Here is a 22,074-nt window from a genome sequence, read left to right as displayed (position 1 = left end):
AATCGATTTGGTTTTTGTCTCCAATTCCTGGCACAAGTCCTAAAACTCTTGGAATTTACTAAATCATAGGAGTGTCTTGTTCATAACAAGTCCTTTTAAACTTGAGACCATCTTGAATTCATGCAAACAAGATGACTACTGGTGGACCCTCAGATAGATTCATGGGAGGGGCTGGTCACCAGAAGGACTAAGCACATGATTACAGAGAGCTAGAAATTTTAGCACTCACCAGAGATGGGAGGGAGGTTGAAGACGGAGTTAAATTGTTTTGCCAACAATTTAATCACACTTTTATACTGAGACGCCATATTAAAAGCATTTACACTAGGTTTGGGGAGCTTCCAGTTGATGAACACATCACTGTGCTAAGAGTGCCACATGCCTGGAGAGCATGAAAGCTCTGCAGCTCTCCATCCTCACCTTGCCCCTATGCATCTCTTCCATTTGGCTGTTTCTGAGTTGTGCCCTTTATAATACAACTTTATAATACAGTGTAATAATCATAAGTAGTATTTTCCTGAGTTCTGTGATTCATTCTAGCAAAATATCGAACGGGGAGCAGGGAGCACGTGGGGCTGAACCCTTAACTGGGTCTGCAATAACTTGAATAGTTGGTGTCCAAGATGAACTGAATTGTAGTCTATCCAGTTGACTGATGTCAGAGAATTGTTGCTGGAACATAAATGAGGGCAAAGGAAGGTTCTTCCTCATTATGGAATGCCAAGGGACATGTAGGGAGGAAAGTGATGGATTTGAAAAGTCATAATTTTGCACCTATCACAGTCATGTCATCCAACCTGGAGGTCTATCTAGCACTTTTTGAGTGGTGTTTTGTTGGTATTTTTTACCACGTACCATTTTGGAATATTATCATTGGTCACTTAAACTACAGATTGGTTCACTGAATTTTGAAGATCTTCCAAATGCTGACACATTTCACTAAATAGTTATTTAACCTCAGAGTTTTAATATTACCAATCTCATTAGTAAGTCTGTAAGCCTTGGGAAGTATCGAGCTTATGATAGCAGATATAAGGTTCCCAAAATTCTAGTTTGCTCATAAGATTGAACTTTATCATTGACACAAATACTATCAATTTTTTTTCCTTAAAGTAACAGGCTCACTCATTTCTTTTCAAGTAATGTCTGCCATATGCCCTAGTCTGAAAAAACAAATTCTATTAGTTATTCTTTAAAATAGAAATAATATGCCATGAAAAAGAAGCTAGTTCAGCCTATAACTCCAGCAATTGCCCAAGTGCTTTACCTTAAAATAACCATTGTACTTCATTAGGCAACAGAAGTGCTTTGGGGGTACTTCCCATTTCATCACACAGAATATTTAAAAGATGTATACCCCAGGATCAAACTTTAATAAAATTATTTTATTATTTCATCATCTTAAAATGAAAGCAGCTTTTTTTCTTTTAAACTGTGAATGCATGGTTGGGATGACTACAGTAACTATTAATGCTACTGCCTTGGCATAAATTAGTATGTCAGCAGTTTCCCACCACTCCTTTTGCACACGGTGTGCAAATGTAACACAGTGGGAGTGGGGTGCGAGGGGTTGAGAAAATAATATTGTAGTATTATAAAAAGAGTTTTATCTTCATAGACTTCTAAAAGGAAATAGAAACATCCCCCCAAAAGGACCACAAACAAGCATTTTTTACAATACAAAGGTATGCTCTGATTGAATGTTAGGTCATGCTATAAATCATTTAACAACTTCTAAAGCATTTCCTGTTACAAAAGAAAACCAGATGAATATATTATATAGACTTTAAAATTTCTTTACTATTTTCCTAAATTTGAACATTGTAAAATCTCTTTTATTGTTAAATATAAAGACTAAGCTAAGTTTCAACATGTAAGCATTTTCTCAAACTATGAGGTAAAATATTTTAAAATACTTAACAAAAAACCATTTTCCATCTAAGAGTCTCAACAGTGTTTTCTTTATTCATTAACTATTTTTTTAAAAAACCACCCTCACATGAACTATAAAACTGTCTCTTCATAAAGCTGTATTACATACAAAACATTTTTTAAAGAGCATGGTTCAATACCTTCTCCCTGGAGAGGTTTGCCAAATGTGAAGTTAGACCATTTATTTCTTTGTCTTTCTCTGCCAACTGAAGCTGAATAAAGAAAAAAAATTGTAATTAATTTTTTCATTATCTACTCTCTCCTTAAACTTCAAGAAATATTATACTGTTATGTCAAAATAACTGCTATTGCCATATCCATATGTTTTCCTTGGTTCTTATTTTTTACATCTGTGAATTACTTGTCATTACTGACCAATTTCCCTTACTCTTAAAACTTCTCTCCTTTTTAAATGAAACTACACCAACATTGTCATTCTCTCATGCTCTGTGTGTCCACTTCTTCACAATTACAAATACGTTATTCCCCAAAGTATCTTCTTTGGCTTCTCTCTATATTCTCTCTGAAAACTCCCTTTCTTCTATGCTTTCAACTATAACCCTCATGGGAATAAATCACAAGCATTAACTCATGTGCCACACTCTTAAGTTCCAAATCTGACTTTTTAATTGATGGTTAGACATGTTTCACTGCTATCTTTCTGCCCTGCAAGGGGCAAAATGTCTCAAATCTACTTTTCTATTGTTTTAATTTGTTTTTGTTGATATTATCAATCTCAGAGCCTACTGTGATTGAAGCTAGGAATTATGTTAGAATGCTTCTCCCTTCACCTCTTTCTCCCCTCCCCAAAATTTTCAGATTCTCATTCATTTATTCATTCATTCAACCACCCATTGTTCATCTACTACAGCATAAACATTATAGATACAAATACAAATAAGATTACTCTTCAGCAGTTTTTCCCATAAGAATGTCTTCCAAAGGTTTCCTTGATAAATTCATGTCCAATTCAATGGTAAGTGACCAAGGAAGGTAGCAATTCATCCTAAGAATATTTCCACCTCATTTTCTTGCCTTCAAAAACCCTTCCCACATATAAATCCTCTCTGCACTACCAGACCCACTCTAGTTGGGTCCATTTTCTCCCTAGAAAAGTCTGAACAGCAAAATGCACCCAAATTTGGCTTTGATCTGTCTTTTAAGTCTCATCTACTCCACTACAGTTCCCAGATGATGCTCTCTACTTCTGACCTCCAAACTTATACTAGAGGCCTGGTGCACAAATCCCATGCACTGGTGGGGAGCGTGGCCTTCAGGAATCAGCCCACTGTGGGAGCGCTGCTCATCCCGGTCAGCCAAGCAGCTGTGGACCCACCCTCTGAGTGGCTGCTCCCTGGTCCTGCATCTTCAATGGAGCCGGAGCACTCACCCCTCCAGGGGACCCAGTCAGGGCCAGGCTCAGGGACAACAGCACTGAGAGGCAGCTGAGTAGGCCTCAGTCCCACGGCGGTCATGAACCTGGCTCCCAGCCTCCAGGGTCAGCTCTGCAAACCCAGAGGCAGCACTGTGAGGCCTGCAGGTGCCCAGAGGCGTCAGCAAGGAGCGAGGAGGCAGCAAGGAGCAAGGAGGGGGAGGCTAGGGGGTGAGGAGTCAACGATCTCAGCCCAGGTTCCTGCCCGTGGCCCAGGGTTCACAGCAGGAGCAGCCGTTCATCCCGGTCAAGCGGCGCTCCCACTGTGGTAGCACACTGACCACCAGGGGGCAGCTCCTGCATTGAGCATCTGCCCTCTGATGGTCAGTGCACGTCATAGCTACTGGTCAATTGGTCATTCTGGTCATTCTGCCATTCGGTTGCTGGGCTTTTATTATACAGGATAACAACGCTTATCTGTTGGCTTAGAATGCTATGGCTTTCTTTTCCTAGCTCTGCTTCTTCCCCCCTCCACTGGGTCTTACAAAGGTCTGGTTTCTCCATATGTCTAACTCTTAATTCAAAATAGTCGTAAAGAACTCCGACTTATTCATCACGGTTTGCCTTGTCTAGTATGAGTGCTTGTCTGTAAACAGTGAAAAATAAGGGTAAGGGCACTAAACAAAAAGCCAAGCACCTTTACCAGCTGTTATAACCTTAAATATGTTCATTTTGGTCATTAATGAAGTGAAATTATTATTTAGCTCCCCATTGTTTGCAGATGATAACCTAAGCTGTGAATGTGAATATCACCTTTACACTTCTAACAATCCCTACTAGTTCACAAACTCCTTAAGAATAGCATTGTAGCTTACTTTATGAAAGATCACCAGACTAATAGCTAATATAGTCCTTTATACATAATTGGCTTCAATAAGTCTTTACTAAATTATTTTGTCAATCTTCAAAAATAAAATTTCATATAAATTCAGTATTCAGGTTTCTAAGTGGTAAGTGAAGTTGCCAGCCATTGAAAATATCCACAAGAATTTCAGAAACAGTAATATCATGAAACAAAAGTTTCAAAATTTCTTCTGACATCCTATCTAATAATAGAGAAACATGGTAATTAACCGTAACTTTGCTACCCTTCCCATTGGCTAATCAGCGAGATATACAAATTAACTGCCCACCAACATGGCGGCTGGCAGCCAGGTAGCTGAAGTGAACAGGAGGCTTGCTTGCTCCAGTGATAGAGGAAGCCAAGGTTCCCCGCCTGCCGCTGCCAGCCTCTGAGCTTGCACTCTAAGCAACTATGTTGCAATGATAGAACCTAAACAAACCCCAGAAACCTCCTTTCAGCCAACCGGATCTCAGAGCTGGAGTGAGCAGGACGGCAACAGTGTTACAATTATAGAACCCAAACAAACCCAGATACCTGCTTTCAGAAGCCGAGGTCTCAGAGCTGGAGCCGAGCCTCAGAGCTAAAGCCGGCTCTCAGATCCAGTGACAGCCATAGAAGGTAAATAAATCCCAGAATTAAAAAAAGAAAAAAAGGAGAGATTGGGAGCTTCAGTCACCCGCCAGCCTGAAAACGGCCCTGAGCCCATCACCCAGACTGGCCAGGCACCCCAGTGGGGGCCCCCAACATGAAGGGGGTGTGAACAGCTGCAAACAGCCATCATCCCCTCATCCAGGCTGGCCAGGCACCCCAGTGGGGACGCCCACCATGAAGAGGGTGTGATCAGCTGCAAACAGTCATCATCCCCTCATCCAGGCTGGCCAGGCACCCAAGCGGAACCCCCACCCTGATCCGGGACACCCTTCAGGGCAAACCAGCCGGATCCCACCCGTGCACAAGGCCTCTATCCTATATAGTAAAAGGGTAATATGCAAACTGACCCTAACAGCAGAAAGACTGGGAATGACTGGTCACTATGACACACACTGACCACCAGGGGACAGACTCTCAATGTAGGAGCTGCCCTCTGGTGGTCAGGTCGCTCTCACATGGGAGGAGCTCTGCTCAGTCACAAGCCAGGCTGATGGCTGCCAGTACAGCGGTGGTGGTGGGAGCCTCTCCTGCCTCCTCAGCAGCACTAAGGATGTCCGACTGCAGTTTAGGCCTGTTCCCCGCTGGCAAGTGGACATCCCCCGAGGGCTGCCGGGCTGCCAGAGGGATGTCTGATTGCCATCTTAGGCCCAATCCCCCCAGGGAGTGGGCCTAAGCCAGCAGGTGGTCATCCCTTGAGGGGTCCCAGACTGCGAGAGGGCACAGGCCGGGCTGAGGGACCCCACCTCCCCCCAAGTGCACAAATTTTTGTGCACCAGGCCTCTAGTAAGATAATAAAAGGACTACCAGTAAAGTTACCTTACACTGTAATGTGCCACCTGCTACAGTCCCAATGGGGGAAACCTAAAGGAATTCTTGGTGTCGTTAAGAATATTACATTTCAAAATTAAATTATAGGTACAATTAGTTATGCCTTAGTAAAGTTAAATAATTTAGAACTTCCTTTATTTAGTCACACACAAAAATATGCCGAACTATCTAATCTAATAAAAGAGAAACATGGTAATTTGCGTACGACTGCTACCCTTCCCACTGGCTAATCAGGGAGATATGCAAATTAACTGTCAGCCAAGATGGCAGCCGACAGCCAGGCAGCTTGAAATTAACATGAGGCTTGCTTGCTTCAGTGACGGAGGATACCAAGGTTCCCTGCCTGCCTTGCCGGCCTCTGAGCCTGCAGTTTGAAACATTTTAATAAATATAGAAGCTAAAAAAAAAACCAGAAACCAGCTTTCAGTGAGCTGGGATCTCAGAGCTGGAGTCAGAGCTGGAGTTATACATTGTTTCCATTACCTACTTTCAGCAGCGGAGGCCTAAGAGCTGGAGCCTCAGAGCTAAAGCTGGCCCAGAATTAAAAAGAAAAAAGAAAAAAAGGAGCAGTTGGGAGCTTCCGTCACCCGCCAGCCTGAAAACAGCCCTCAGCCCCTCAACCAGGCTGGCCAGGCACCCCAGTGGGGACCCCCACCCTGAAGGGTGTGTGACCAGCTGCAAACAGCCATCATCTCCTCACCCAGGCTGGCCAGGCACCCCAGTGGGGACCCCCACCCTGATCCAGGACACCCTTCAGGGCAAACCAGCCAGCACCCACCCATGCACCAGGCCTCTACCCTATATAGTAAAAGGGTAATATGCCTCCCAGCACCGGGATCAGCGGAGCCGCGAGGCCTCCCGGCACCGGGATCAGCGTGACAGGGGGCAACACCCAAACCCCCTGATTGCCCTGCAGCTCTGTGTGTGACAGGGGGTGGGGCCACAACCTCCCTATCCGCCCTGCTCTGTTTGTGACAGGGGGCGGCGCCCAAACCCCCTGATCGCCCTGCAGCTCTGTGTGTGACAGGGGGTGGGGCCACAACCTCCCTATCTGCCCTGCTCTGTTTGTGACAGGGGAAGGCACCCTGCTCTGTGCCTGATACGGGGGAGCTCCCCAACCTCTGATCGCCCTGCGGCTCTGTGACAGGGTGCGGCGCCCCAACCCCCTGATCGGCCCTGCTCTGTGTGTGACCGGGTGCGGCGCCCCCCCCACAGGCCCTGCTCTGTGTGTGACAGGGTAGGGCCATAACCTCCCCATAGGCCCTGCCCTGAGTGTGAGAGTGGCGGCACCCCAACCCCCTGATCGGACCTGCTCTGTGGGTGATAGAGGGTGGCACCACAACCCCCACCCCTCCCACGGGCCCTGCTCTGTGTGTGATGGGGTAGAGCCATAACCTCCCCATCAGCCCTGCCCTGAGTGTGAGAGTGGTGGCATCCCAACCCCCTGATCGGACCTGCTCTGTGGGTGATAGAGGGTGGTGCTCCAACCCCCTGATCCGCCCTGCTCTGTGTGTGACAGGGGGCGGTGCCCCAACTCCCCAATCGGCCCTGCTCTGAGCCCGACCAGGGGCTGCACCTAGGGATTGGGCCTGCCCTCTGCCACCCGGGAGCAGGCCTAAGCCAGCAGGTCGTTATCTCCCAAGGGGTCCCAGACTGCGAGAGGGCACAGGCTGGGTGGAGGGCCCCCCTCCCCCCAGAGTGCACAAATTTTTGTGCACCGGGCCTCTAGTCCTATATAATAAAAACGTAATATGCTATGTGTCTGGTCACCTGGTCCATTCAAACAATCAAAGCATAATATGCTAATGATATGCTAAGACTGCTCAACCGCTCGTTATGACATGCACTGACCACCAGGGGGCAGACAGTCGACCAGTCGCTATGACATGCCCTGACCACCAGGGGTCAGACGCTCCGACAGGTAGGTTTGCTTGCTGCTGGGGTCCAACCAATTGGGACTGAGCAAGATGGGCCAGACATGTCCTGGCGCCCTCCCGCGGTACCTCCCAGGCTGGCCAACCTCCCGCATCCCTCCTCAGCCCCAATTGTGCACCAGTGGGGTCCCTCGCCTAGCCTGAGCCCTCTCGTAATCCGGGACCCCTCTGGGGATGTCAGAGAGACCGTTTTGGCCTGATCCCACAGGCCAGGCCAAGGGACCCCAATGGTGCACAAATTCGTGCACCAGGCCTCTAGTACAGCAGTTCTCAACCTGTGGGTCGTGACCCCTTTGGGGGTCGAATGACCCTTTCACAGGGGTCGCCTAAGACCATTAGAAAACACATATATAATTACATATTGTTTACAGTAGCAAAATTACAGTTATGAAGTAGCAACGAAAATAATTTTATGGTTGGGGGTCACCACAACATGAGGAACTGTATTAAAGGGTCGCAGCATTAGGAAGGTTGAGAACCACTGCTCTAATACATACACATATATATCTTAGAATATATAAGATTACACTTTATTCCTTAGAAAAATATCTTTTTCCTTGTAAATTAGCTGTACAGCCTGCTAATTTTTTTCTAACATTCTTACAAATATCATTTACCATTCAGGCTTATTTGTTGGCTTATGTTACACTGGCAAAAATGTATTCTACAGTATTTCACTTATAGTCAAGGGCACGTACCTCAGTTACAGGCTCAATCCCTGGACCTGGTAATCAATGAAAAAAGTATCCTCAAGTGAGGATTATAAAACATAAAAAGTGCATTGGATTGATAAAAATTATAGATAACACATTTTCAAAAGTACCAGCAACTATGCCTTAAGTTATACGAATATTAAACTTACTTTGTAATTGTCCTCTACTTCAGCTAGTTCTAGTTTTACATTTTCAGCAATTTTTACTTGTTCTTTCCATTTCAGCTCCATTTTTGCAAGTTCATCAGCATATTTATTGCACTTTGTTTTCTCATCCTAAATAAAATTATTAAATTACCAAAAGATTTTAAATCCATATAGAGCCAATATCTACACACAAATATACTAAGGTACAATGGGGGGGGGGGGGATTTGTGTAATATATTAAACAATAAAGAACTTAAATTATAAAAAAAAAAAATACTAAGGTATATGCTCAATGTATATTGTAACACTGTTGTAACAGTATAAAAATTGAAATAGCCGAATGTCTGTCAGTGGAAGATTGAATAAATCACTTTATATGCACATAATGGAATTAACAAAGAAAAATGTCAAGATTCATTAACTGAAAATAGCAAGTTGCAAAAACAAAATACATAGTGTAATCCTATCTTTGTTTTAAAAGCTGTTTAACAATATTATATGATGTCTATGTAGTACTGTATAGAAAAATATGAAATAATTAATAGCTCTTATTTCTGGGTATCAGGGTCATGATGGTACTTTTTACCATCTTTATTCTTTATTCCTATAATACCATATTTCACAATAACCATGTATTACTTTTGTAAAGGAAGGTAATAAAAATTAGATACTTTTAGTGCCACTGTTTCCTGACACTGATAAATTAAACTCTGGGATTTCCAGACCAAGACAACTTCTAGGTTGACTTGTCATACACTGCTCTACTCTAGAACTCAGATGTTAAAAGGGAGGAGTTACAAACACAACAAAAAGGTAAAGTGGCCAACTTCATGTTGAAGATTTTTGTTCAAGGTGAAAAGTTTTAAAATATACTTTGAGCAAGTCAATGGAGAAAACAAAGTCTTTTCATCTAAGAATGCTAAATCAACTGATTAACCATACTATACAAACCATGCCTCACACTACACACAAAAATAAACTTAAAATGGCTAATACATCTGTATGTAAAACGTAAGACTATAAAATTTCTAGAAGACAAGGTAAGAGAAAATATAAGTTAAATTAGGTAAATGTTTCTTAGAACATAAAAAGACTAAAACAGTAAAAAAAAAATTTTGATACTCTGTACTTTATCAAAATTAAAATTTTTTCTAAAAATACCATTAAGGAAATGAAAAGGCAAGCTACAGAATGGAGAAAATAATTACTACACATATATGAGACAAAGCACTTATTGCCAGAATAAAGAACACAAACTCAGTAAGATAACCCAATTTTTAAAATAGTAAAGATTTGAATTCTTGCAATAAAAAGGAGTTAAGAACCAATATAAGCAACAACATACCCAAGTCTCAAAAAATTATGCTGAAAGAGGACAGGAAACAGAGTACAAACCATATGATTCTATTTACAGAAACTGCACAAACAGTATGCTAATCTATAGTGACAGAAAGGAAGCCAATAGTTTCCCAGGGATGGGGACAGAGGGAGGGATGAGTTGCGAACAGATACAAAAAAAAGAACCCTGACATGGTAAGTTTCACAACTATATAGGCAAAAGTGATCAAATTGCAGACTTTAAATATGTGCAGTTTATTGGATTTCAATTGCACTTCAACACAGTTGTAAAAGAAAATAATGTACCTTGAGGAAGGTTTCACTTTCCATGGAACAATCTATCTTCCTTTCAATAGTACATGATGAATTTTTAATATTCATCCAGAATTGTTTTATACTTAATGAATAATTTAGTCCCTTATCATAAATAACTACTTTGAACTCTAGCATAAACTGTACTAATCAACACTTCCACAGAAAGAAAGATCATCTGAAGCAACATAAACATTCAGTTTAAAATCTGGTTTAAAAAATCACATTAATATTATTTACAAGGCAGTAGCATAAAATATTTTAAATTACTCTAGTAACCTTGAGCTAATATATGCACTTCTCCAGCTCTGAAAAATTATCCCTCTCCTCTCCACATGCAAAGAAACTAACACAAAAAAATATTCAAACAAACAAAAATTACATACACAAAATAGCTTTTCCTCCTTCTCCAAATCAGATATAAATGAGAAGCATTTTTCCTTTGTCCTTTACATACTGTAGAAGTGAATGCTACCAAGACAGTTACAAAACTGAAATGTTTTAATAATATAGTTTAAGATCATCAAAGTAAGTAACACTGCAAAGGCAACAACTCATTTGATTAATGTTCCCTTTCCACTTTGCAAATCTGGTCATTTTAATATTTGGTAGAAATCTTTACTATTATTACAGTAAATGTAAAAGGAGCACTTCTCTTTTATAAAGTTCCATGTATCCTGATAATAAGACAAACAATATCCAACCTCAATCACTTGCCCATTTTCAAGAGAAGTACGTTAGGTGAACAAAAACTAATTTTAGGACCATGCTTTTACATACAGATCTACATGAAAAGGCACACACAACAACGCCCTCTCAACAGCTAAACGAAATACCAGTACATGTACCTGCTGTAAAAAAAAAGAAACCCTAAGATGCCCATCAATCGAAACAATAAAGGTAACCTAAGCCATTACATTGGATAAATATATCTTTCACTTACAAGGTGGCTAGCTTACCTGCAAGAGTTGCTTACATTTATTATACTTTTCTGTTTTGTCAGCAATTTCTTTGGTCATTTCACAGACTTGTCCTTTTGTTACAATGTCAAAATCTGTCTCGGCTATAACAAGGCAGAAAATAAGGTCATTAAAAATTAGTTTTCTCTTTATATTATTTTCCTGTTCAGAATAACTTAAAGATCAGGATACTGTGAAATATAATAAATGGAATACTGAAGAAAAAAAACACCTATTTAAAAAATATATATTCATACATTAAACAAAGAAGGATAATATATATATAAACTCTAGGTAAGAAGTCTTTAAATGTCAGTTTGGCCAGAACCAAGTTCATGTTCAGTAATGATCATTTTTTTTTTAATTAGCTAAAAATAGTTCTAAATGGCACAAAAATTCATATAACTGAATAGACAGGATAAGCAGAAAAGCCATACTCTTTGAGAAAACATTTTAAATCATTTTTCCAATCTTTCATCACTATTCACTAGGTCTTTATTAAGTAAATATTGTACAACACCATGTAGGTAACTAAGAGGATGTACAGAAATATAAAACAGGATCTTGTTCTGTAGCAGCTGAAGCTAATTAAATATTTAATAATAGAGAAAATTTACAATACATTGTAAAAGTATAAGACATCGATTGCCCAAACATTACACGTGGAAATATACTTTTAGATACTCTAGTACTTATCTTCATTATTGCTAAATCATTAACACAGGGTGGAAAAACAAAAATGAGGAAAAGTAAAATCCTAGAGTTAATTCAAATTTACATGTTGTTCATATATTCATTATTTCTCTCTACTCTGTTCTATAAATTAATAAACTAATGAAAAAATTTATCTTATCCACTGACAAGTACACTGAGAAAAGTACCCTACTGATCCAAAGCAGCCGAAGAGAGAGAGGGAGAGAGATGAGACACACCAAATGGGATTTACAAGTTATTCCCCCTAACAGAATTGAACTGAAGTGCGAGAAATGTTTCAAAATTCCATAGATTTTAGTGGAATGTTAATTAAAAATTTAATTCTTGGCTTTTGTCCTATAGCCTAAAAGCTATACAAATCTGAGCTTACAAACACCAGGTCATTTAACACTTGTGAATATTCTTATGAAGATAAACACTAGTTCACACTCACATTTTATATATTCACCACATGCATGACTTTAACTTTTAGATCCTTACTTTCCCTTTGCCTCAATTCCTTAAATATACTATAAAGATTTCTATAAACTCCCTAAAATTCTTACTCCTGGAATAAGGCAATATAAGTAAGTATAAATACTTTTTAAGGCAGGACACTACACAAAAAGTCTAAAACATTTTTACCTGCAGAAGATAGTGGCTTTACACCTATAGTAGAGGTAGTAGCAGCTGGGTCTGTGTTTATTGAGGCCTCATTCACCTTCTGCTGACTTCCAATTTTCTTTGTGAAGACATTGTTATTGGCCTATTCAAAATGTTAACAATAAATTATTAAATGAATTCTATTTTCACCCTTCAGCCATTATGTAAATAATCATATCAAAAAATCCTGAAAGTCCACAAAGCTACTAACTGTCCTAAAGGCCAGGAAAGACTAAAGTTACACACACCAGTTTACTCATATTACAAAAGAGAAAACCTTATGTTTTTACTTGTCAAAACATCAAAAGACCACCAAAGTAGAAATCTCACAAGTTTTCTACTACAAAGTCATAATATACTTAAAGGCCCAAAACCAAAATCTATACATTTGGTTCATAGTTAAAGTGTAATTTTTTTTTCTTTACAAAAGCCTTCCTACTTTATCTCATGCATTTCTTGCTTCTTTTGTCTCCTTTCAGATTTCAAAAGAGACAGAAAATAAAACTGTCTTTACAGTAAATGTGGTTAGTAAAGAAAACTGTGGTGCTTTTCAACTTCGGGTTTTAAATGTGTTTCTTCACTTCCAAGACTCCATTACATAAAAAACCTTATATTTAAGCACAATTTGGGGACCCACATTAAAACACACAGACATCAAAGCAGGGGCATTATAATTGATTTTATTAAATCTGCCTTCCCACCCTCAAATGGAATATAAAACAATTAGCTGATGATTTTTAACTCTTCCTAATCTAGTGGATATGAATAGGAGGAAAGAACTCACCAATGACAATTTGTAAATGGTGAACCCCACACCAAAGACAAAAGTCATTGTCACAAAGAGGGACTTGGGACTCAATAGTATGTAATGAATATTTAAGTGAAATTTAAGTGAAATATACATTTAATCAACCTAATAGGAAAATGGTGAAAAGAAGGCTCTTTTCCCCCCTGCTATTGCCCTTGCTTCCTTTATTGGTTCTCCAGTAAATAAAAATACCAGATATTAAAAAATTATTATTACAGTCTTGGACAGTTTTTCTCAGTGGTTAGAGTGTCAGCCCTCAAACTGAAGAGTTGCAGGTTCGATTCCCAGTCGTCAAGGGCACATACCTCAATTGCACGTTTCCCAGCCCTTGGTAGGGGCACGTGTGGGAGATAACCAAACCATATGTTTCTCTCACGCTGATGTCTCTCCCCGCCCCAGCACCCCTCCATTCCACTCTTTCTAGAAATCAATGTAAAAAATACCCTCTGGTGAGGATTAAAATGAAAATTGTAATCATTACAGTATTAAGCCAATGACCTGAAATCAAGCAGAGGTAAATTGTATTAAAAAGAATGGTATTTTTAATATAATAAACTAGAGGCCCAGTGCATGAAATTCGTGCATGGGTAGGGTCCCTAGGCCTGGCCAGCGATCAGGGCCAATCTGTGGGGAGACTGGCGGGGAGATCAGGGGGGTCCTGCTGGCACCTGCCTTGGTCGGCCTGGTGCCGCCCACTTGCAGGCCCCACCCCCCGCCTCCGCCGCTGGTCGCCTCCCTCTGCCAGGTGACTGGCAAGGCGATAGGGGGGCCCCCCCCGCTGGCACCAGACTTGGCTGGCCTGGGACCTGCAGGCAGCTCCTGCATTGAGCATCTACCTCCTAGTGGTCAGTGCATATCATAGCAACCGGTCATTCTGCCGTTTGGTCAATTTGCATATTAGGCTTTTATTATATATGATGATGATTTGATTTGCAAACAAAAATATTGATAAAAGAAATGTTTCACTATGTATGAATTCTGTTATACTTACTGATTGGTCTGAAAGTTTGTTTATTTGTTTTTGGAGCCTCTGGCATTCCTTGAATTTTTCTTTATAATGATCTGCTGCCATCTGAAGACGAAGTTTCAGATCTTCAACTTCTCTTCTCAGTTCATGTTCCAGTGTATCAGTTTTTTCCTAAAAAAAAAAATAAACAACTCCTCTAAGAAAAAGATAAAAATTTCCTATCATAACAGTAGTAAATTCAAACTTCATTTTCACTTTTTTCTTTTTGGCTTTTTTTATCATTAAATATGTTTTTATTGATTTCAGAGAGGAAGGGAGAGGGCGGGGGGAAGGAGAGGGAGAGAGAGGGAGAGAGAAAGAGGGAGGGAGGGAGGGAAGGAGGGAGGGAGGGAGGGAGGGAGAGAGAGAGAGAGGGGAAGAAAAAGGAGGGGAGGGGAGGGGAGGGAGGGAGAGAGAGAGAGGGGAAGAAAAAGGAGGGGAGGGGAGGGGAGGGGAGGGGAGGGGAGGGGAGGGGAGGGGAGGGGAAGGAAGGAAGGAAGGAAGGAAGGAAGGAAGGAAGGAAGGAAGGAAGGAAGGAAAAGAAGGAAAAGAAGGAAAAGAAGGAAAAGAAGGAAAAGAAGGAAAAGAAGGAAAAGAAGGAAAAGAAGGAAAAGAAGGAAAAGAAGGAAAAGAAGGAAAAGAAGGAAAAGAAGGAAAAGAAGGAAAAGAAGGAAAAGAAGGAAAAGAAGGAAAAGAAGGAAAAGAAGGAAAAGAAGGAAAAGAAGGAAAAGAAGGAAAAGAAGGAAAAGAAGGAAAAGAAGGAAAAGAAGGAAAAGAAGGAAAAGAAGGAAAAGAAGGAAAAGAAGGAAAAGAAGGAAAAGAAGGAAAAGAAGGAAAAGAAGGAAAAGAAGGAAAAGAAGGAAAAGAAAGAAAGAAAGAAAGAAAGAAAGAAAGAAAGAAAGAAAGAAAGAAAGAAAGAAAGAAAGAAACACCAGTGATGAGAATCACTGATCAGCAGTTACCTCCTGCACACCACCCCCTACTGGGAACCAAGCCCACAACCTAGGCATGGGCTCTGACTGGGACTTGAACCATGACCTTATGGTTCATAGGTCACTGAGCCACACGGGCCAGGCTCTGTTTTTATTTTGGAGATTTAGCTATAGGGCCATATTAATTAGTTCTCCTAATAAATCCAGCTCTATATTCTTACAACTAAGATTCATTAAAAAACTAGAGAAGAATAATCCACCTCCTGAGGAGCAAGTATTACTCTGTTAAATAACCATAATACCTTTTATGCAGCTAGTAAGAAATTCCAACGAAGTAATATATACCTGACATCAGAAAGTTTAATTAGCAATAATAGACCAGCTTTTATTAACCATTAGGAATTTGCTTACAGCAGTTTTTCTTAAAGCATACATTAATTTCAACCCAAGAGGTTTCAATGACTAAACAAAATGAATGGAAACTTAAAATTCTGATCAGGAATCTGACTTGATTTATTTTAACGTAACTCACTCTTATAAGTTTTGATCAAAATGGAAACTCAAAATTAACTTGCTTTTACCTGGTCTTTTTTCATAGCGTTTAGTTTAAGTTCTGCCACTGCATCAGCTAACTGCTTTTTTACTTTCTCATTTTCCAAGCGTGCAGTATGCAGATCTGCCATCGTTTTATCTCGCACATTTACAGCATCACTAAGTTCTTTAGTCAGAAAGACAACTTCTTGTCGAGTTGCCTGGATCTGCTCCTCTGCTTTACGAAGTTGCTCCTTTAAGAAAAATGTATCTTCCTGAAGAAATGCAAATAAGTATATTTGTAATTAAAACATTCAATTAAAAAATACAAGCAGAAACTATTTTTATTCATATTTCAATAAATCAAAAATTTTAAGTTAAATATTGCTCTTCTATTCAGAACTTAAAGTATATGTCTAGAAAAAACTAGGGATGTGACTTAAGTTTCCTCACAGAATACACATATAACAAACCTATGCACTGAATATCACTAATACCACTTTATATACAAGTAAACTGAAGTATAGGACGTTCAGGCAACATATTCAGTGCTTTCATGGCCTGACTGAGACCAGAATGAAAGCTCTTGTCCCCCAGAATCTCTCCAGTTGGAAGTACTGACCCTCATTTTTTACAATCACCAATAAAAATAATTTCAAAAACTTTATAACTCAAAAAAAACTGTTTCAATTTTTTTTGAGAGGAAGGGGGTGGGGAGGGGGAGAGAGAGAGAGAGAGAAAGAGATCAATGAGATATTGAACCATACATTGGCTGCCTCACCCACACTTCCTACTGGGGATCAAGCCCACAAACCGGCATGTGCCCAGGAATCGAACGGGCAACCTTTCAGTGCACGGGACGATGCCCAACTAACTAAGCCCCACCAGCCAGGATGTAACTAAAAAAATTTTCGTTAAACAATGTTTCTACTATCTAACCTAAAAAATAACCAATATATTAATATACCATTACTTAAGTTTTGGTAAAACTTAAGTTTTTAAAAAATATTGATATGCAAATAGAAAAGATGAGGCACTGGGGAAATGAAAAGTTAATTAAGCATTCCTTAAGCCTAAAAATATCGTTAAAAGTTAAAATTGCCATAAAATTATTTCCTTTATTAACTAGACATTATGAGCTCAAAAAATCTAGTTCATTCAACTTTCCTATTTTCATCTCTGTACTAAAAATACTGTAAGCTCAGAAAAAGTAAAACCCATTCTTGGTTGTTAAACTGTTAGCTCCTTAGAAGGAACTGTAAATGATTATTTATGTAATGTTATGGTGGAGAAAATCTTTGTAAGTGTAACAGTATTAGATCTAACTATATAAATATTGTCAGCTTTCATATACCAAAATAGAAAAAAGGGGTAGTGAAGAAGGGAATAATAATACTTTCCAGTGGTCGGCAAACTGCGGCTCGCGAGCCACATGCAGCTCTTTGGCCCCTTGAGTGTGGCTCTTCCACAAAATACCGACTTCTGCACATGGGCCACGAAGTTTCAATCGCACTGTACGCACGCGCCCGCACGTGGTATTTTGTAGAAGAGGCACACTCAAGGGGCCAAAGAGCAGCATGTGGCTCGCAAGCCGCAGTTTGCCGACCACTGGTATAAGCGACTTTTCTAATCAATAAGGAAAACCCCAAACAATAAATAAATAAATAAAACTGGAGAAAAACATGAACATGATATTTTTTAAAAAGAAATGGCTAGTATACAAACCGAAAATACTCAACTCATGAACAATAAAATAGAAAAATTCAAACAAATACCATTCATCATCTTTCAAATTGTTAAAGCTTAAAGAACTGTAATACTCCAATATTTGGATGGGGTTAGCAAAATCAACAAATTTACAAACAGTTGGACTTACATAATCTGTAAGTGGTATAACCTGGCTAATCAGATTTTTGCAACATTCATGAACACCTTTAAAAAGCACATGGCTTTTAATGTAGCAATTTTTCATGAGTTTCTAATAAAATTAATAACAGGTAGGAACATAGGTTTAAACTTTACAGGAATTCAATAAAATATTAATATAATAATTATTAAATGTCTAAAAATATGAGAATTTATTACAAATAAATTGATATATCCTCCACACAATGAAAGTCTACGCAGCCATTACAAACAGTAGCATGTATCATATACTGTTGGTATATTACTTTTTTTAAATAACTGAATATTTTAACACTCAACCCAGCAATTGCACTTGGAGGAATTTATGTTACAGATTTATATGTGTATGTCTAGATATCTGTATAATAATTTTTATTGCAATATGCTTATAATAAAGACTGTACACAATTAAAACTGATTACATACTAAGTAGCTGTAAAAGAGAGACACTACACAGCTGTTGCAATGAAGGAGAAAAGATCTGTATGCTTACTCCTTTTGCAAGATGCCCAGACATTCCTTCAATTTTTTATAGGTTCTGAAATATTATACAACCACATTTTCGTTAAGTACATTTCCAAAAAAATTAAAAATTATATAATGATGTAAATATTACAATGTCCCCTTCTTTTCCCCCATTGACCTCTTCTAGCCTGCCTCCATCCCACCCTCCAACCCAGGCCTTCACCACCCTGTTGTCTGTGTCCATGGGTTATGCATATATGCATTCAAGTTCTTTGGCTGATCTCTTCCCAGAGGGTTACTTTTACTTTGTACCTTCATGTACTACTTGAATTCTCTTATTACCATGATACTGTATTGCTTTTATAATTTTAAAAAAGTTTTAACAATTAATAATCATTTTTCCAGGTATTCCTTTTCTATGTTTTTCCTCACAGAAGTCTTGCTTTAATAAGGATATTTAGAGAAATTTTTAGCATTTTATTAAACAATGTATAAGCAATCAAATACACTTTCACCTGTACATTTGCAATCTGCCACGTTAAATACCCTGAAAAGTAACTTGGACCTTAATCATCTATAATAATAAAAGCGTAATTTGCTAATTAGACTGGACAGCCAAACGACCTTGTGGACGTCCTTCTGGAAGTCCTTCAAGATGACCTTCCGGACAAAGCCAGGGCTGTGAGGGCCAAGGCAAGCCGCTGCGGCTGCAAGGGCCAAGCCCCTTGCAAGAATTTCGTGCATCAGGCCTCTAGTTAAATATAAATGTCATGTATGTCTGACATTTATATTAACTATGTCTGAGCATGTTTAACAGCAAACTACTGAAAACAACACAATACTCATCCATAAAAATTAATAAATCAATGTAAACCTACACAAAGTAGTACTACACAGCCATTTTTAAAAATTAGAAAGATCTCTATAAATTAATATGGAATGATTTCCAGTTTATATTGTTAAATGAAAAACAGCAAAGTACAAAATATATATAGCATGGCATCTTTTTTTAAGAAAGAAAGGGATCAAAAGGAGTATGTGCACACCAACACCTGCACATAAGCTTAATTTTTCCAAAAAAAAGCAGAAAGTAAAGAAAATGTTTACCTATGGGTATAAGTTAAAACAGGGATTTTATAAGGAAGAGATTGAGACATCAGAGTAAATTTTTTATATCATTTTGACTTTTGTATGATGCAACTATTTCACATATTCAAAAAATTAAATCAAAAGGTTAAGATTATAAAAACTAATATTAAGCTTAAATATATACAAATACACTGAACTGTACTACAAATTCATAACGAAGTTTTAAAATTTTAATTCAAGTAATCTGAACATAGTGTCCTATACTTCCTTAGTGAAATATACTCTACGAAAAGTTTTGGAATAGATCTTAATTTTATTTAGCAGACTTATTGTTGGAAGTGGCATTGACATAATTCTGAATTTATTGGCATATATAGCTGGGTAGAAAACAAATATAATGATGTTTTGGAAAAAGGGTTCTCACATTGATAAAAGAGATCTATAATAATAAAAGCGTAACATGCAAATCAACCGAATGGCCAAACAGCGGAACAACCGTCCAGACAACCACACTGACACCCACTAGTGCCAGGCCAGCCAAGGCGGGTGCAATGCGATTGGTCAGGGGGCCCCACCATCGCCCCACGATCGCCCCGCAGAGGGAGGCCCAGGCCATCAGCCGGCAGGGTGATCAATGGGGGGACTCCACGATCGCCCCAAAGGAGGAGGCCCAGACCACCCTCTGTGGGACCATCAACCGGCGGGGCTCCACAGAACTGGGAAACCAGGGTGTGTGGCAGCCGATTTGGGCAGTGCCAGGCCAAGGCAGGTGCAGGTGGGGGATGGGGCCGAGAGGCAGCTGGAGCTGTAAAGGCCTACTCTTGCATGAATTTTGGGCATTGGGCCTCTAGTATTAATATAAAATAGAGAAAGATATGAAAGGTCCTAGATTTGAAGTAAAGATATAAATTAAACACAAAATGTTTAATGAAAGTACAAGTAAACAACCCCTAGTAGCAACAGGATCCAGTTTCAAAATACCATTCCCTACTAGAAAAAAAACAGAGCTCCTTGGAAAAATGGCTAATCCCTAAAGCTGTTAACAAACAGTTGTGCCACAAAACAAAAGCACTCAAAGCATTAAGGGATCGAATCAAAAAGACACAAAAGCAGGTTTGAAAAGGTTCCCCCTCGCTAAATATGGGACTATTTGGGCATAAAAAAAGAATATTGATGATAACATAATACACTGAACAAAAAAGAATCCAAAGACCAAAGTGATATAATAAAGGGGGAGATGGCAATAGTGAACCTCTCCTCATTATAAAGGAATACCCACTAATAAATGTGAAAGGAATGACAGAATTTTTAAGTCACCATTTTGCAATCATTAAAGTAATAACTGATGCAGGTGAGGATCATCAAGGGATAAAAAACACTGGGTGAGAGACTACTGGGGAATAGGATGTTCACATGATCTCAAGTATTATCCCACAGATTTACTCAATAATCAGAGGGAAAGGCACTGATGTATGAAGAGACAGGCAGACATAACTTTAAACAAATGAGTAAACCTAACATGATCAAGAATGAAATTAACACTGTGACCTTTGGTATGACTGCAACAGAATGTACAAAACATCACCTATGCCTTTTCTTGCCAAAAATAAATGTTTGACCTGATCTAGACATGAGAAAACAACAGACAAATCTAAATTATGGAACATTCCCTCAGACAAGCCTGAATTCTTCAAAAGTATCAATGTCAAAAAAGACAAAAAGTATAGGGACACTACTATAGATTAGAACAGACCAAGAACACAATACTAAATTTATATATGATCTTTGACCACGCCTGGATCAAGAAATTTTAAAGGTTAAATAAAAACATATTTGGGACAATTTGAATGTAGACTAGAACTATATACAAAATGAATACTAAAAATCAGTGTTAAATTTCTTAGGTGTGCTAATGGTATTATGGTCATAATACCTGCAACTGACTTTCAAATGGCTCAGAAAAGGCATATATATGGGAGAGATAAAGACAGTTTGCCTTTATTTGAGAATATGTATTCATTGTTTCATTCTTCCAACTTTTCTATAAGTTTGAACTTCTTCAAAAGAAAGGCTGGGGGAGAGAAGATTAAAAATATAAACCATCATATTGTATACATTTAACAGAGATAATGTTTTACAATCTTCAAATACATGTTGCAAAAGTACTTACCTTACTTGAGGTGGTAAGCAGGTAAGCCCTTTGCAGACTATCCTTTTCAGCCAAACAGAATTGTAGTCTGCCAATCTCTTCTTTGAAATGAGTAATCATGTTTTCTTTGTTCCCATCTAAATTCTTTAAAGTTTGGACCTCTGACACAAGCTTGGTATTTTCTATTTCTCTATTCTTCAAATGGACCTGTAACAGTGCTTAAAAATGTCAAGAATGTTCTAACTCCATAACCTAAGTCAGTCCAAGTTTAAAATACCACTGTCTATCTCTGACCCAAATATGATTAAGGAATGGGAAGACTTACCAGACTTGGAGTCAGGAGACACAAGTTCTGCCAAGTGACTAGCTAACTATGTGGATTAACAACACAGCTTTTCTAAGTGTTTTTTTTTAACTTTCCATAGACACTAATAATTCTAAGGTCTAATAATATTACCTGATCTCTAAAGTCTTTTCCTTTGATTTAATAATTTTAATTTCTCTTTAAAATCACAAATGGATTTGGTTGTTCTTTTGGCAAAACATTAGGTTACAGACAGATTCAGATATAAAAGCATAATGAGATTCTGGAAAACATCTTAAGCAATTCCATTTTTATTTGTGAAAACTACTATATCACTTATTTTCTGTATGTCTGAAAATATATTTGTTGTTAATTAACCCAATAAATTTTTCCCAGAAACTTTGGCTGTGGCTGTTCATTTGCTCACAACAGATATACAA

At 38.8% G+C, this 22,074-nt stretch overlaps 1 protein-coding gene across 4 annotated transcripts in view; it reads right to left on the bottom strand.

The window, feature by feature from the left end:
* TAX1BP1 (Tax1 binding protein 1) overlaps window positions 1–22,074 on the bottom strand; it is a 64,082-nt gene that overhangs the window by 21,661 nt on the left and 20,347 nt on the right. For 2 of the 4 annotated variants that reach the window (XM_059712645.1, XM_059712646.1), the window contains exons 8-14: window positions 21,352–21,537; window positions 15,773–15,997; window positions 14,245–14,391; window positions 12,428–12,548; window positions 11,090–11,193; window positions 8,484–8,609; window positions 2,073–2,144 (exon numbers count right to left, since the gene is read on the bottom strand). In XM_059712645.1, coding sequence (XP_059568628.1) covers window positions 2,073–2,144; window positions 8,484–8,609; window positions 11,090–11,193; window positions 12,428–12,548; window positions 14,245–14,391; window positions 15,773–15,997; window positions 21,352–21,537 — 981 coding nt within the window. The remainder of the gene's footprint in view (window positions 1–2,072; window positions 2,145–8,483; window positions 8,610–11,089; window positions 11,194–12,427; window positions 12,549–14,244; window positions 14,392–15,772; window positions 15,998–21,351; window positions 21,538–22,074) is intronic. The other 2 variants (XM_059712647.1, XM_059712648.1) reach the window with 2 other exon arrangements.

The sequence above is a fragment of the Myotis daubentonii genome, chromosome 10, assembly GCF_963259705.1.
Source record: "Myotis daubentonii chromosome 10, mMyoDau2.1, whole genome shotgun sequence".
Classification (NCBI taxonomy): domain Eukaryota; kingdom Metazoa; phylum Chordata; class Mammalia; order Chiroptera; family Vespertilionidae; genus Myotis; species Myotis daubentonii.
The sequence above is the reverse complement of the archived record's forward strand: the minus strand, read 5'-3'. Positions and strand labels throughout refer to the sequence as shown.